The sequence below is a fragment of the Petromyzon marinus genome, chromosome 61 (assembly GCF_048934315.1).
Source record: "Petromyzon marinus isolate PM22_M1 ecotype Great Lakes invasive population chromosome 61, UKy_Petmar_22M1.pri1.0, whole genome shotgun sequence".
Lineage (NCBI taxonomy): Eukaryota > Metazoa > Chordata > Hyperoartia > Petromyzontiformes > Petromyzontidae > Petromyzon > Petromyzon marinus.
The window spans coordinates 2,197,428-2,214,164 of record NC_133727.1 but is presented as its reverse complement, the minus strand read 5'-3'; the positions used below and the strand labels follow the sequence as shown (position 1 = coordinate 2,214,164).

The 16,737-nt window shown below is 47.3% G+C and overlaps 2 protein-coding genes across 2 annotated transcripts; both read left to right on the top strand.

Annotated features, from left to right (window-relative positions):
* Positions 1-2,071: 2,071 nt before the first annotated feature.
* Positions 2,072-4,922, top strand: LOC142906044 (dual specificity tyrosine-phosphorylation-regulated kinase 2-like). The gene is made up of 5 exons (XM_076053445.1): positions 2,072-2,201; positions 2,372-2,497; positions 3,212-3,344; positions 4,166-4,247; positions 4,688-4,922. Exons 1-5 carry the CDS (start codon positions 2,107-2,109, stop codon positions 4,867-4,869), a joined length of 618 nt encoding a protein of 205 aa, XP_075909560.1. The 5' UTR covers positions 2,072-2,106; the 3' UTR covers positions 4,870-4,922.
* A 904-nt stretch (positions 4,923-5,826) lies between these two features.
* LOC142906043 (uncharacterized) lies at positions 5,827-9,213 on the top strand. Its single transcript, XM_076053444.1, has 3 exons — positions 5,827-5,881; positions 6,052-6,169; positions 6,591-9,213. The coding sequence occupies exons 1-3, from the start codon at positions 5,845-5,847 to the stop codon at positions 8,581-8,583; spliced, it is 2,148 nt and encodes a 715-aa protein (XP_075909559.1). The 5' UTR covers positions 5,827-5,844; the 3' UTR covers positions 8,584-9,213.
* Positions 9,214-16,737: the final 7,524 nt, after the last annotated feature.

Here is a 16,737-nt window from a genome sequence, read left to right as displayed (position 1 = left end):
GGCGAGCTGTCTCTTCTAAGGGTAAACAATGTTAATATAAAATTTTGATTTAAAGCTTTCGTGACTGCAGGGATTCATATTCTTGGTTCTTTCGGTAAAGTCACCACGTAGAAGGGAAACAATAAAATAATAAAAAATATGAAACAATTTAATTCTCACGACGTTTCGACAGCAACACAAGCAATCATCATCAGGTGTGAAAACCACAGCAAGAAAATTAGATCTATATCTCGATTTTTTCAAAATTTCTTGTTGTGGTTTTCCCAACTGATGATGATTGCTTGTGTTGCAGTCGAAACGTCGTGAGAATTTTATTGTTATATATTTTTATTATTTTATTGTTTCCCTTCTACGTGACTTTACCGAAAGAACCAAGAATAATGTTAATATTAGTGTAAGTAGCGGCTCACGTTAATGTCCATCGTATGTTCGTGTGTATTTCACACGCGTGTGTATCGCGTGTGCACAACTGCTGCATAGACATAATAGGTGAGTGGGGTTTTGGTGTTCACTATGAGTGCTGTAGCAGCTTCGTGTTAAACCAACTCTTGAGTTCTTGTGATGGTGGAGATAATGGTTTGAGATGGAGCAAGCAATACATTTTGATTTTGAGATAGTCATATAGAATAGAGATACAAGCAAGAGGGGAATGGGAGATGTACATAGGAGATATTGGTCGAGGTAGGAACATTGGAATAAGAGATATATCGCAATATGAGAGATATAGAGCGAGTAAAATAGGTCTAGATTTGAAGCTTTCGTGACTGCAAGAATTCATACTCTTTGGTTTTTTCGGTAAAAATGAAAAGAACTAAATTTAGTTGTTTTCATTTATTTTATTTCATTGATTTTTTTACCTACGTGACTTTACCGAAAAAACAGTATAAAATAAGTCTAAGAGATGTGAATATACGTGATTATATAATACATTAGCGATGTGCAAGACAGTGCAATAACACGAGATGAAATCAAATAAAAGCAATAGGTGAGAGAGAGACAAGAGGAAGATACGCAGTGAGAAGGGGATAAGGAAAAAAAGACAGACTCAGGGGGATGAGAGGAGATGCAGATGAGAAAACGGATGAAGGGATATGAAACAGGTGATGCAAACAAGAGAAAAAGACTTACGGAAATGAGCTAAGGGATACAAAAGAGATAGACATCTGGTGAGATGCAGAGGCGCACAGAGATTAGCTGAGATATAGACACGCGACAGAGATCTATTGTGATGAAAAGATATGCAATTAGAGAGACATGAGTAGATAAGAGGTACAGACAAGAGAAAGATATACAGTGGTATGACAGAAAGGAGATGAAAATAGAGACGCAGGGTGGTTCGATAAGAGACAGATACGATTTAGAGATCCATTGAGATAAAAAGAGATGAAAGATAGATACATCGGGAGATGAGAGGCAGGAGATAGACAAGAGACAGACATGAAGGGAGAGGCCAGAATAGATAAAAATGAGAGAACCAGAGTGAAATTACAGAGGAGATGCTCTCCAGAGCTCACTCTGGTCCAGGTCTTTGCACTAGCAGTGGCATGAGCAACAAATTGCAAGGCAGCACCTTCACCTTGTTCTAATAAAAACATCACCATGATCAGCCATGATCGATCCGCAGCTGGATTAAGCCCCCCAGAATCCTCCACCATCTCTCACATTCCAGACATGCAATAAAATCCACCTCACGTCTGCACGCCATCTGATGCAACGCTCCATCTCCCCCGGTAGACGCCCTCTTGGAAGCGTTTTCTTAATTAATTGCTGCTCCGTCATCATTCCTGACCATCTGCCATGATCCCTTGGCAGGTCAGTTGAGGTGGGGAGAGCACTTGGTTGAGCGCTGGTTAATTGATGTCATCAGTGTTTCTTTGCTCCACACAAATGCTCACAAACCTCCATGTGGCATTGAAGAAAGTTGCATAAATTCCACGTTGCTTTCATAGGGACCTTGCAGTCTCTCCATAGCACTCTGTGGAACGAGAGTCAACTGGCAACCATCCGGACCGCTACCTGCACTCGCTGATTGCATGCTCTTCTGCACCCCTCTCCCGTGACCAGATGGCGCCCGAGATCATCAAGAATCGCTACGAGGTCTTGAACATGTTGGGTGAGGGATCCTATGGCCAAGTGTTCAGGTGTTTCGACCTCAAGGAAATGAAGGAGGTTGCACTGAAGGTGTCCGACAACACTGTTTGGTGAGACCGAGTGGCGATCCGTGCGACGACTTGCATTCAGAAACTCTTGTGTGTCGCCGCAACACTAACACGCGTGCCTCCACCAGGAAGGCACACGATAAGCATTTGGTTTAACTGATAACACCGTAGACGACGTTTTTATTTTTACTCGTGTTTATGTCTTTGCGCAGTTTGACAAAGCAGAACAAGTACCGTGAGGCCGTCTTCCTGAAGCAGCTGAAGAACAGCAGCATCATCCGGTTCGAGGAAGAATTTGTCATCGAATTCGAACATTTCTTGGTCCTTGAGTACATGAGGTAAGGATAACACTGAGTCCACCGACACCGTCGCGTTGACAGGCTGTGTACGAATACTAGCTTGACACCTGCTTGAGCCTCATGCTCGATCATCGACAAAGCCACGTGGCGTTGCTTTGTTGTGATCTCAGAGTTGGCATTCATCTATGGGTTACTAAGCACGTGGTGACAGTCCAGTCTCGCTGATCCTTTCACAGCCGGTCCTGTCTATTCTGAGGACCCGGCAATGCCCTCTTGTGGTAGATTCTCGATATTTCGCGCGACGGAATGTAGGTTCTGTACGCGGGATCACACACGCGACATGGCTGCTGCCGTCTCGTGGCAACAACTTGTAAAGACAATAAAGCACACTGTGACCAGGGTCATGGACTTCAGTAATGTTCTGAATATTGTCACCAAAAACTAACCCGACCAAGTTGGCAAAATTTACTTTAAAATATGGCTGCCTGCAGGGTTACGTAGATGGAAAAAAAAGCGCACAGCCGTGGAAGGGCCAATCCTCCTGCTGCGCAGCACGTTGTGGTCATTGCCCTGTATCGTTAAGCCATTTAAACCATCACCGAGTGCGCATGGCATCACTACAGCTCCAATGCCTTTCCTCCCCCTCATGGAGTTTCACTCCTCGTCGTGCGTGTACGCGATGTGCCAGCGACTTTGCAAGCGAGGCTGTGTATGCGACTACATGGCACTCTGTGCTGTGTGTGCTGTTTTTAGCAAGGGAAGCCTTTGGGAGGTGTTTAAGAAAGGAGCCTTGCCTCTGGCCAATGTCCGGCGCTACGCCCGGTCCGTGTTGAAAGGTCTGAAGTTCCTAAAGAAGAAAGGCGTGGTGCATGCAGACATCAAGGCGGTGAGTGTTGAGAATTGTGCTCGGCAGGTCCGAGTGAGGGACGCTGCCGCGGTGGAATGATCAGAGCACAGAGGTTGTAAAACAAGAGGTCACTGGTTCGATTCGATCTCTCATGGTGCGGCAGTTGGAAGTTTTCTAATTTCCCCCCCTCATCCCCCTCCCTCCTATGTGCACCGTGCAATGCGAATGAGTCCATCACTGTCGAATGTGTGGAGTAAAATGTGGGTACTCTCACTTTTTCAAGTCAGCATGGCAGCGTTGGCCAAACACCCACTAGAGGGGCTGTCCAGAGCCACGTTCAGTCGAGGCTCTTCTGCCAGCAATTGCCCTATCAAGCAATTGCAGGGCTGTGCCTTCAATTTTTAAGGCAGTCTATGCCCTTATGCACCTCTGGCCCCCCAGTGCCACGTGGTAGCCAGTTTAGTTCTGGTCACAGCCACCTACCACAGTTGAGCTTCTCTTATCCACAATCCTAATTCATGTGGCTCCAATGATCCCTGGGAACTGTATGACATACAACAAACGATTGTACCCAACCCACTTTTTCCTATTGTCCGTAAAGTTTTACAGCATTACAATATTCACGTGAAGTGTCTTACAGTTATCGAACTTTGTCATGGATAACCTCATGTTAAAATTCTGTTCGTGTTGGATCATCCTCACGAGAGTTATCACGCCCCCTTCCATTTACAGCCACGTGGACAGAGCTAATGTGTGGACACTTTCAGCCTTAGTTCCACACAGACAGTGATCATCTCAATGGGCTCTCATCTGGTTAAATACAGAATGTAATGTGCAGCTGTTTTCATGTTTTATTTTAGGCTAACATCCTCGTCAAAGACCACGAGATGGGGACAATCAAGCTGGCTGACTTCGGATTGAGTTTCTTCGAGAATGAGCTGGGTAATATACAATTCACGTATCTTGATACAAAGTGTACTAACGTTCTTTTATATCTTCCGACAGAACGTGTTATCTGAAATGTGTCTCAGGTTAAAAATAAATGTTAGCCATTTAGCGGTAGCGGGGGTCTCGTCTACCTTGACCCGGCAATGCTCTCGCATGGCTTGCCTGAATATTTCACGCGACCCAAAGTAGCTTTTGATTGCGGGACCACACACACACGCTGTGTCTGCTGCCATTTCGTGGTGGCAACAACATCTGGATGAAGACAAACAGTGCACTTTGAGGAACCAGGGTTCACGGCTCCGTAGCATTTTGAAAATGTTCAACCTGATCCCAGTTGGCTGAATTAATGCATTTAAAAAGTGGCTGACTGCAGCGGGTGATGTACAGCTGTAAAAGGGTGAATGATTGACTCCTTCCTTCTCATTCCTCTGCAGTCGACCACCTCTTTTCTACCCAAGGGTACCGGGCCCCCGAGGTTCTGCTGAACCTACGGGTTGGCACGCCGCTCGACATGTGGTCTGCCGGCTGCATCTTCGCAGAGCTGTCCACTGGGCAACAGCTGCTGCCATGCTACAGCGACTTGCACGAGATCGTGGGCATCACGGAGGTAACGTGACGTCGGCCTACGAAGTCGCTCAGTGTAGCTGCCGTGTGTGTGGATATTGGCACCGTGCCTTTGACGGGTTGTTGTTGCAGTTGGAGCTCGCGTTGGTGGCTCAGCGGTAGAGTGACCGGCCGGCAATATAAGGTTTAGAGTTACCATGCCCATCATCCCTCTGGGGTTGATAAAATTAGTACTACGTGGGGGAAGTCAACAGTGGTTGTCATATGGATGGACCCACCCCTGCCACAGCAATGTAGATATCTCTTTTTACCACTGTCTCAGGGCTGTAAACGTGAGATTAGTTAAGATCCTGGTTGAGGGTTGAATCGCCTCACCATCCCTGTCAGGTTGATAAGATAAGTACAACTATTCATAATAACGATTTTTTTTAATTGCCAAATTGCCCGATGATGCTGGATGTAATTACCAGCAAAACGTCGTACTCAAAAATGGTAAATGTTGTGGATTCACTCTTCAACACACCGGTGGGCTAAGGTAGTGAACTACTTGTCTTTTGTCAACGTGACACTTTTTTTACTGATTGGCCATGTCGGGTGGTGGAGGGTTACGACAAATTCATTAATAACGCGATCTCACCCAAAAACATTTATTATGAATAATATTGATCGCGAAAGCCTACGTGTTAGGTACCACTATGTTGGGAAGTGAACAGTGGTTGTCATATGGCTGGACCTATCCCTGTCACAGGAATGTGGATTGTTTTTCTACTGCTGTTTCAGGGCGACTACAAACGGGAGATGAGCACTTCCTCAATGTTCATTTGAGCAGGAATCCACTTTTAGCTCACGTGACATTATAGACAGCTCGACTCTATACGCCTTCAATTTATTCCTCAATAGTTAATGAATTAATCAATAGGATGTACTCATCAAGCCAATACATGAAGAAGTATCTTCTTAACCCCTCCAGTAGCATAACAACAAATGTTCCATCTGCTTTCAGATTCTGGGCAAACCTCCGCGCGAGATGCTCACCGCTTCGCCAAAATGTTACGAGTATTTCGGTGAGCAATCTGCACGCGGTGATTCGTAAAGTTGTGATGTCGCAGTGTGACACCCCTCAGCCGACTGTACAGCGAAGTGAAAGACATTGATTTTCCAACACACGCTTCAGCTTTAAACGATAATAATAATCTGAATCACTCACGTCGTGTTTTGGTTGTCCCTGGTACAGACGTATGTGGGAGGCTCAACTGGGCATGTCGCAAGCACAAGACTCACCGTTGCCCACTCAACCAGTTTCTGGGGTCCAGGGACTTGGGGTTCTTGGACTTCATCAACTCCATTCTTTGGTAAGTGTCGCATCAGCTGAGTTTCTGCCAACTTCTTCAGCAAACCCAAGTCAGTTTCAATATGTGCCCTTCCAGCAGTACACGTCTTTGCCATGGTCCCATGACTTGCCTCAAGCAGCGTGAGCTATTATAAACGTAAGGGCACCATGCATTGGGCAGATAAAACGTGACCCACAGATCTACGGACAATTGCAGGAGGACCTCTCTGTGCCTTCTATATCTTCATTGTAGTTAATATTAGTTCGACCCCATATCCCGTCATTACATGAAATCATTGTCTTTTGCCTCGGATATGCCATTGGAGACCTGCACCGCATTTTTTGCGCACGAACGAGGCCAAAGATGAAATCGCCCCTCATGCCGAATGTCCTCATGGCTACTTGTCTCTCTGTCTCACGGCAACTCGTCTCTCTGTCCGCAGCTGGAACCCAGACACGCGCTGCACGCCGGCGAGTGCTCTCAAGCACTCGTGGATGAACACCACCCCAGCGCCAGCACCCGAGCATCATGTGGCACTAGTGTTCAACGCCGACCCTGACTGTGGTCACCTTTCATCTTCCATGTTTGGTTCCCTCACGAGCTGCAGTGGTGCCTGTTCAATTCATTGCACCATGAGCAGCGGCAGCAGCAGCAGCAACATTGAGAGCACAAAGGCAATGGAAATGAGGGACGGCGATTCCATCAAGGCAATGGAAATGGTGTGCGAGGGCGATTCCATCGAGGCAATGGAAGTGGACGAGAGCGATTCCATTGAGGCAATGGAAGTGGACGAGAGCGATTCCGTTGATACAATGGAAGTGTGCGAGGGCGATTCCTTTGATTCAATGGAAGTGTGCGAGGGCGATTCCTTTGATACAATGCAAGTGTCCGAGGACGATTCCATTGATACAATGGAAGTGTGCGAGGGCGATTCCTTTGATACAATGGAAGTGTCCGAGGGCGATTCCATTGATACAATGGAAGTGTGCGAGGACGATTCCGTTGATACAATGGAAGTGTACAAGGGCGAATCCATTGATACAATGGGAGTGTACAAGGATGAATCCATTGATACAATGGGAGAGTGCGAGGGCGATTCCATTGATACAATGGAAGTGTGCGTGGGCGCTTCCATTGATACAATGGGAGTGTGCGAGGACGATTCCATTGATACATTGGGAGTGTACAAGGGCGAATCCATTGATACAATGGGAATGTACAAGGGCGAATCCATTGATACATTGGGAGTGTACAAGGACGAATCCATTGATACAATGGGAGTGTACAAGGGCGAATCCATTGATACATTGGGAGTGTACAAGGGCGAATCCGTTAATACAATGGGAGTGTACAAGGGTGAATCCATTGATACAATGGGAGTGTACAAGGGAGAATCCATTGATACAATGGGAGTGTACAAGGGCGAATCCGTTAATACAATGGGAGTGTGCGAGGGCGATTCCATTGATACAATGGGAGTGTACAAGGGCGATTCCATTGATACAATGGGAGTGTGCGAGGGCGATTCCATTGATACAATGAGAGTGTGCGAGGGAGATTCCATTGATACATTGGAAGTGTTCGAGGGCGAATCCATTGATACAATGGGAGTGTGCGAAGGGGAATCCATTGATACATTGGAAGTGTGCGAGGGCGATTCCATTGATACAATGGGAGTGTACAAGGGCGATTCCATTGATACAATGGGAGTGTGCGAGGGCGATTCCATTGATACAATGAGAGTGTGCGAGGGCGATTCCATTGATACATTGGAAGTGTTCGAGGGCGAATCCATTGATACAATGGGAGTGTGCGAGGGCGAATCCATTGATACATTGGAAGTGTGCGAGGGCGATTCCATTGATGCAACGGAAGCAAGTGAATGTCATTCCCTTGCCTCACTCAAAACCTACACCAAGAGCGGTCAGCCTCTGCACGCCATGGAAGTGGGAGAGAGTGAGAGCAATCAGAGCCAGTCCATTGCCTCAAAGGAAATCAGCGCGGACAACGATCCATCTCTGGATGCCAAGGGATTGGATGCTCATATCGAGGGAGTGGGAGAGAGCCAATTCGGAGCAGATCGGCCTCGGGATACCGCGGGTTCGGCCGTCTCTATCAAGGCGGAGGGAGAGGCTTCGGGGAGCCATGGGGTTGCCTCGCTGGGAGATGACGACGCCCCAGCGACGGTGAAGACGGAGGAGGGGGCGAGCAACGAGGAGAGCGACGAGGAGAGGCCGGAGGAGGAGCGCGACGAGGAGAGGCCGGAGGAGGAGAGCGACGAGGAGAGGCCGAAGGAGGAGAGCGACGAGGAGAGGCGGAAGGAGCTCACAGAGTCCCATTGCCGCGCGTGCCCCAGCAGGAGGGGGTGGCTGCGCCGCTTTGGAACCGCGCTCCGGCGCCTTTGCTGCTGTGGGGGAACCGTGGAGAGGGACTAATATTGTACCCGGATTATTTATACATTTTATACTTCATAATTATTTGTAATTATTAATATTTATATTATATGTACGGGGGAAGTCCTTAACTTACCAATGGGATACATTCCTTAGACCCGTTATAAAATGTAATGATGTTCAATTAAAAAAAAAGATAAACATTGTTAAGCTCATTACCCTTTTAACTGGCACAAAAACTGACACCTTTATTCAAGGCATCATGTCTGCAATAACCACAACACAAGCAGTCAAAATGCAAACAAAAAAAACAACTCTGATAATAATATGCAGTGTCCTTGAATTTGATTGGTCCACACCCGAGACGGCTTTTCTTAGAGCCTAGTCTCCATTGGTGTTGGTTTTTGTGCCAGTTAAAAGGGTAAAACCTATTCCTATATATTGTTAAACTCATAAATATGGAATATTGTACATTTGCCTGTAATACTGTGATAAGTATTGTATAATAATAATAAACTTAATTGCGCGCCCGGGTTATTTATACTTATAATTACTTTTTATAATAATTACTTTTACATATAACATAGATCTTAACGAACGGTATTGTGCTTAACATCGTTATTGTGTGTTGTTGCTTTTGCAATATGTTTATAAATGTATTGTTGATACTGACTTTGGCTACCGCGTGGTTTTGGACACTACTGCTGCCAATGGTAGCGCTGCTCGGTCACCCGCTCAGACGGCACAGCTGCGACTCACAACTTTCCCGGGTTCCTTAACACAAGGGAAAGGTGAAGCTGCATGCCAATTTGATAAACGCACGCTCACGGTGATGCACTTACCCATTAAAATACAATTTCGTGACCATTTTCATACGTATCACTCAATACTTTGCTATCCACCGAGAAATATTTGCCACCCACGGTATAATTCACGACTTAAATTTTGATTTAAAGCTTTCGTGACTGCAAGGATTCATCTTCTTTGGTTCTTTCGGTAAAGTCAGGTAGAATGAGAATAAAATGATAAATTGATAAAATAAAATAACAATAAAATTCTCACGACGTTTCGGCCACAACACAAGCGGACTTCATCAGGTGAAGGGACGAGATTGTCTGGAGGACAGCGCTGGAGCGAAAAAGCCACGCTCAGATCGCGACCTTTAAGCTGTGTGAGAAGAAACAAAGCGCCTTGACAAAGGAATTAGCATAGAATTTAGCATTGAAATAGCTGAGTGATTAGCTTGTGACTGGTCACAGAAATAGCTATGTTAAAGTTAAAGCATACACATCCGCAGAGGCACCCCTTGACAAAGGAATTAGCATTGAATTTAGCATTGAAATAGCTGAGTGATTAGCTTGTGACTGCACACAGAAATAGCTATGTTAAAGTCAGACCATACACATTCACAGAGGCACCTAGTACAAATCAACCAGGAGAATTTAGCATTGAAATAACTAGGAGAATTTAGCATTGAAATAACTGAGTGATTAGCTTGTGACTGGTCACAGAAATGGCTGTGTTGAAGTCAAAGCCTACACATCTGAGCTATTCACAGTAACTGGGTATACACTACAATATATAATGAATACTATATAGTGAACCAATAAAAAACTAAAATATAAATTACCTCAATGTTATCAATAAACTCTATATATTCTCCAATCAGCTAAGCTACCAACAATAAGTCGTTATATATCACAATGCTATATGGCGAAAAAATGGGTGGATTCTTACCCTCAACTTTAGCAACACGGATAGCTACGGGTCCCGTTCAGACGGACGAGTTCATCCATGGTCGGAACAGAGGAGGGGGAGAGAGACAGCTGCGAGGCGCTGTTATACTCCATGTATAACATGGAGTTATATGTGAGAGGTATTAAGAGTGATTAAGAGTCAATGCCAGCGAAAGAGCTGCGGTCTGAAGGTCAACGTAAAATACAATTAATTAAGAATGGAAATAGTTTAAAACATCTTTCCAATGGTTACTAAGCCAGAATCCATCTTCTCGGTTGAAATTGTCTCTGTGCTTGTATAGGCCATTCACATATACGAGTGACACTCGACACGTCCAGGTGCGGCCTTTTTTGGTGTCAACCAAGGAAGGTGATCTTGCAGCCAAGCTTGGTCAACTCTGTATTTTGTTCGGGGTGAGCACACACCTGTCAACCCCTCATCAGTGCCGACCTTATTACAGACCAATTCAGACCTTATTGATAACCCCGTGCCCCTTATAAATCTCAACGTTCATCCTACAAAGTCCCATTACAAGGGAAAAACACAAACAAATAGACAAAATAAATGTTTGCCCGTAATGTAACGGCTATACGCCGTACGGACCTGAAAACTCAATTTCCCCGTACAAGAATACGGGGTAAACCGCATGGGTTGACGGGTATGCAAGCTTGGTCAACTCCGTATTTCGTTCGGGGTGAGCCCCGGGAAGACCATGTGGGTGGACGCTCGGCAAGATGGAATAGGGAGAGACCTCCGGGTCCCCGCCACGTGGAGGCTATCGCTGCTGCTGGCAGGAGGGGGAGCAGGAGGTCACGGGGCAGACACAGCAGTTACGGGTTGACTCCTAACTGCGTCCGTTGCCCTCTCAAGACAACCCCCATCTTCTCTACCCTAGCCAATCCAGCTACTGATACTCCCTGCCCCAGCCTCCCAGCCACGACAAGGCCTACCGCAACACGTATCATTACCCCAACACCTATCACACCTCAACGCCTATCCCTTTAACTACCCCGACTCCTCCCTATCTCTGTCAAGACCAGGTCTACCCAAACCCCCAATGACCACCCCAACCCCTATCACCATCACCTCAACCCCTATCACTCCCCCTGCCCCAGCCATAACCAGGACTAGCCCAACCCCTATCATTACCCCGACCCCTATCATCACCATCACCTCAACCTCCATCCCCATCGCTACCTCAACTGCTATTGCCTCCGCCAGCCACAACCAGGCCTAAACCCCAACCTCTATCACTTCTCCAATCCCTGCTTAACCACTCCCGCTTGTTCTCCCATCACCGTAACTACACCACCACGTTTAAATACATATCCCCATTCTTTTTAATTCAACCGCTATCATCTCATGTACGATGTTATGATTGCTGTACAACGCATTTGGGGCCGTCCATAAATTACGTCACGCACCTGGGGAGGGGGGGGTGTCAGACATTTGTGACGATTTGTGACGAGGGGGGGCGTGGTTTGATAAATGTGACGTCACATCAAATTGTGCAACTTCAAATAAATATAGATAACACGTTCTACTTAATTAAATATAGATTTGAAGCTTTCGTGACTGCAAGGATCCATACTCTTTGGTTCTATTCGGTAAAGTCACGTCGGTAAAAAATAAAGCAACAAAAATCACGACGTAATTAAGGTGTCAAGGCACCTTAATTACTCTCACACAGTTTAAAGGTCGCGGTCTGAGCTTGGCTGTGTTTCACTCCAGCGTTGTCCTCGAGACAGTCTGGTCCCTTCACCTGATGAAGGCCGCTTGTGTTGTGGCCTAAACATTTAATGTGCAGCTTCACATTAAATGCGCGCTACAATGACAATAGTTTAAAGCGATTTGAAGCATGTTTTATATTTTTTTGAGGGGGGGGGGCAGAGCTTGGTGACGTCATATTTGAGGCGGGGGCTGACTTTTTGTGACGCCGTGTGACGAGGGGGGGGGGTCAAAAATCTTCCAAAATTGCGTGACGTCATTTATGGACGGTCCCTTGCCACACGAGGGAGTGGGAGTGGGAGGGAGCGGGTGAGAGTGAGGTGAGGGAGTGAGTGAGGAGCGTGAGAATGAGGTGAGGGAGTGAGTGTAAGGGGGTGAGCAAGGGGGTGAGGGAAGGGGTGAGCGAGGGAGGGTGAGAGGAGTGAGGGGGTGAGTGTGAGGGGGGTGAGCAAGGGGGTGAGTGAGAGGGGGTGAGTGAGAGAGGGGTGAGTGAGAGGGGTGAGTGTGAGGGGTGAGTAAGAGGGTGAGTGAGAGGGTGAGTCAAAGGGGGTGAGTGTGAGGGGTGAGTGAGAGGGTGAGGGGTTGAGTGTGAGGGGGTGAGTGAGAGGGTGAGTGAGAGGGGTGAGTGTGAGGGGTGAGTGAGAGGGGGTGAGTGAGAGGGTGAACGAGGGGGTGAGTGAGAGGGTGAGTGAGAGGGGGTGTGTGTGAGGGGTGAGTGAGAGGGTGAGTGTGAGGGGTGAGTGTGAGAGGTGAGTAAGAGGGTGAGCGTGAGGGGTGAGTGAGAGGGTGAGTGTGAGGGGGTGAGTGAGAGGGGTGAGTGAGAGGGGGTGAGTGAGAGGGGTGAGTAAGAGGGTGAGGGGGTGAGAGTGAGGGCGTGAATGTGAGGGGGTGAGTAAGAGGGTGAGTGAGGGGGGGTGAGTGAGAGGGGGTGAGTGTGAGGGGGTGAATATGAGGGGGTGAGTGTGAGGGGTGAGTGAGGGGATGAGTGTGAAGGGGTGAGTGAGAGGGGTGAGTAAGAGGGTGAGTGAGAGGGGGTGAGTGAAAGGGGGTGAGTGTGAGGGGTGAGTGAGAGGGGTGTGTGTGAGGGGGTGAATTAGAGGGGGTGAGTGTGAGGGGGTGAGTGAGAGGGTGAGCGTGAGGGGGTGAGTGAGAGGGGTGAGTGTGAGGGGGTGAATGTGAGGGAGTGAATAAGAGGGTGAGTGATGGGTGAGTAAGAGGGTGAGTGAGGGGGTGAGTGTGAGGGGGTTAGTGAGAGGGGTGAGTAAGAGGGTGAGTGTGAGGCATGAGTGAGAGGGGTGATTGAGGGGGGTGAGTGTGAGGGGGTGAGTGTGAGGGGGTGAATGTGAGAGGGTGAGTGTGAGGGGGTGAGTGAGAGGGTAATTGTGAGGGGGTGAGTGTGAGGGGTGAGTGAGTGGCGGTGAGTGTGAGGGGGTGAGTGTGAGGGGGTGAGTGAGAGGGTGAGTGAGAATGTGAGTGTGAGGGGGGGTGTGTGTACATGAGTGTGTGTGTACAAGAGTGTGTGTGTACATGAGTGTGTGTGTACAAGAGTGTGTGTGTGTACAAGAGTGCATGTGTACAAGAGTGTGTGTGTACAAGAGTGTGTGTGTACAATAGTGTGTGTGCTTGTGTTGGAGACGCTGCTGCTGAGACATCTATTTTGATCACGTAGTTCGTGAAGCCTTCAATAACTGTACCGGGGGAAACTCCATTTGGTAAAGATATAATGGGAGGCTGATCAATGCCCGGGTGCGGTCAAGGGATGGCTCACTATTACTCAACCACGTTATGTATGCCGATGATTTGGTAATAGCTGCTCATTCAGAGGAGGAGTTGGAGACGCTGCTGCTGAAACTGGAGCGTGCCACTAAGAGATGGGGCCTTACCATCAGCCCCACCATAACTAAGCACCTGCCTGGGTATTTTGTACCATCGGACACTCCACCCCCACAACTCCCAATCGATAATGGGGCAGTTGTGGAGAGAGTGGAGAGTTTCCCATACCTGACCAGTGTGAGGAGGTCTGGACCGCGTACCCAAAGCAGCCATTGAAGCTGCATAAGTCACAGTCCTAAACCTCGCCCATTTACTCTCGACATCAGGAGGAGTCAGGGACGATGCCAATCCCAGCCGCAAGCAATGATTAAATTCTCGCTTGCAACTTTCATCAGATAACTGAGACCAGGCCACTTTAGGTTGGAATGGGGTCCTGGGTGTACACCCACCACCGGAGTGGAAGAATGGCAGGCGCATCTTACAGATGACTAGTCGATGGTCAGAGGGCAGATCAGCTCCACGGTAGGTCCTGGCGTCAAGGACATGGGCTCGCATCCACTGGTCCATCACTATATAGTCCAGCAGATGTTCTTGGTTGGACCCGGCATGCATCCATGATGTTGTGTGGACGCGCCGATGCCGGAACAGCGTGTTGGTAATTACAAGCCCATGGGCTGCACAAAAATCTAGCAGCCTCCTACCGTTGTTATTGAGCTGATCTGGCCCATGCCCTCCAATCACTCCAGACCAGCTGCCAGTATCATGACCAACTCGGGCATTGAAGTCACCCAACATGATGACTCTATCCCGAGGGGCCACTTTAGCCAGCACCTGTGACAGGAGGTCATAGAAGGCATCTGACTCATCGGCTTTGCATGCATCCCTCCACAAATGTTCATCTTCGGTGGGCGCATAAGTAACCACGACCACCATTCCTCGCCTCCGGTTGATGGGAAGGCGAGCCCAAAGTAGCCTGGGACTTACAGCTTCCCACACCTCACCGCCACGCTCCCACGCCCCCTTCATTCTTTTGTACAAAAGAAGAGCCACACCCTGTTGTTTGGCAGTCTGCTGCTCCGAGTAGAGGACTGTCCACCCCTCATGGTGGCAGGAGCCAGAGCTGGTCCACCGGACAGCCTGAATGCCACACAGATCCAGGCGGTACCGGTCCAGCTCCCGACAGAGGAGTGGCAGCCTCTCCTCTGCAGTGATCGTTCGAACATTCCACGTGGCCACCCGTAGTGACTTTTCATTGTTTCTGGAGGAGCCCCGAGGGTAGATATTCAATCTCCTGGCTCCGCCAATTGGGGTTTGGCCAGGAGACGTCAAAGACGCGTGGCCCCCCAGGGCCTCCGGCACAAGCTTATTAGTTACATATTTCAGTTTAACTCGTGGTTTAGTGGTAATCAATTGAAGGTGGAGGGGTTACCAGCCCCACGCACCCGTCCAGAGCCCCCGTTTAGCCCCTGTGGTGGACACATATGCCATGAGGGGAGGAGCCAATCAAAATTGGACATCCCCCCACAGCACTGTCCACGACAGAGTTGCCCGTCGGGTAACGCGAGGAGGTAGCGGGTTGTTTTACCACCACTACCACCACCACTACCACCTCCACTACCACCTCCTGTTGTATATACCGGGTCTTGAAAATTGTATTAAAAGAATAAAAATTAAATGAAATTGGGAAAAATGCGTAATTATGTGAAGTTATGTTAATTGATGTAATTATGCGCATACTTATGCTAATTCGAGAGATAATCGTATTAATTTATGCGAATGTGTAAATTAATGCAAGCCGTTATGATAATTAGGCCCTGCCTCGCTGACGAGGGTAGTATTATAAATCGGGATCATACAATTAATTGTATGAAGTTTTGCAAGTGTGCTGTAAGTACGCCAAATTATGCTCGGCTTTGTTGTCTAGGTTCGTATTATCAATCGGTATAATAAATTATTCTCGCTTTAATATTTACTTATTATGTATTAGTGTGTTGTATGTCAGGTCTCCAAATTCAAATCTCATCGCAGGATACAGTTCTCATAAATAATATTATTAAGCATGAACTCAGGAAAGAAACACTCAAACACTTCTGTGTTAAGCAATTTTTATTTCTAAACAAAACCTTAACACTCTAATATGCGAATTCTCATGCTAGAAATTGTCAACACAGTACGCCAGAAGATGTTCCCCTTATTGAGCTATACATTTAACCCTCAATGATCACGTTTGTTAACTGCGTAACAGAACAATTTATTACTTCATCAGAGTAGTACGAGCATATACGGCAAATAAAAGTCCTTAAAAATTAATGCCACGACATTCATACGGAAGGCGATAAAAGCAAATTATTATACCCCAAAGGCAAAAGTATACGTCAATATATTAATCGGCAAGATTATATAATTAACTAAATGTCTTGGAATAAGGGTGTGCGACGGGGTGCGTCCCCTCCTACGGGAGATTCTTATCTTTGGCTAAGTTTTAATTAATTCGTGGACAAGATTGTATGATAAAGAAACCGGTTTAACACAATATTCTCTCTGTGGGCGTGTAGATTCGTGATGAAGGTTTCAAAAGTTTAGTTTTTATCGATGAATCTATTGGTAATTCATGCAATCGGAAGTAAAATCACGTAAAACAAAATAATGAGAAAAAAATTAATGTACTTATAAACAACGTATTCTTGTCACTCGATAAGCCGCGATGCCTTCACGGCCAGCTGATGGTTCATGCACTTTATAATTGGTCTTAGTGTGTGGGTACGTTGGATTGTCTCTTTGGTAAATTATTGTGTGAGCAGACGCCAGGAGCGTCGTGGGTTTGTGAGTGGGGGAGGGTATACGAACGACGGCTGGTTCCCTCTATCGCTCGGCGTCTGACGTTGGCTGCCGGTTCTCTTCGCCGCTGGATGATGAGCTGCGTCGGCACGATGCCCGTCCTGGAGATGCTCGGTCGCT

Bases quoted from the DNA above. Each gene is read 5' to 3' on its own strand.
- LOC142906044 (XM_076053445.1), top strand. From the start codon at position 2,107: ATGTTGGGTGAGGGATCCTATGGCCAAGTGTTCAGGTGTTTCGACCTC. The intron at 2,202-2,371 runs GTGAGACCGAGT...GTCTTTGCGCAG, and splicing joins GTGTCCGACAACACTGTTTG to TTTGACAAAGCAGAACAAGT. The intron at 3,345-4,165 runs GTGAGTGTTGAG...GTTTTATTTTAG, and splicing joins TGCATGCAGACATCAAGGCG to GCTAACATCCTCGTCAAAGA.
- LOC142906043 (XM_076053444.1), top strand. From the start codon at position 5,845: ATGCTCACCGCTTCGCCAAAATGTTACGAGTATTTCG. The intron at 5,882-6,051 runs GTGAGCAATCTG...TCCCTGGTACAG, and splicing joins AAAATGTTACGAGTATTTCG to ACGTATGTGGGAGGCTCAAC. The intron at 6,170-6,590 runs GTAAGTGTCGCA...CTCTGTCCGCAG, and splicing joins TTCATCAACTCCATTCTTTG to CTGGAACCCAGACACGCGCT.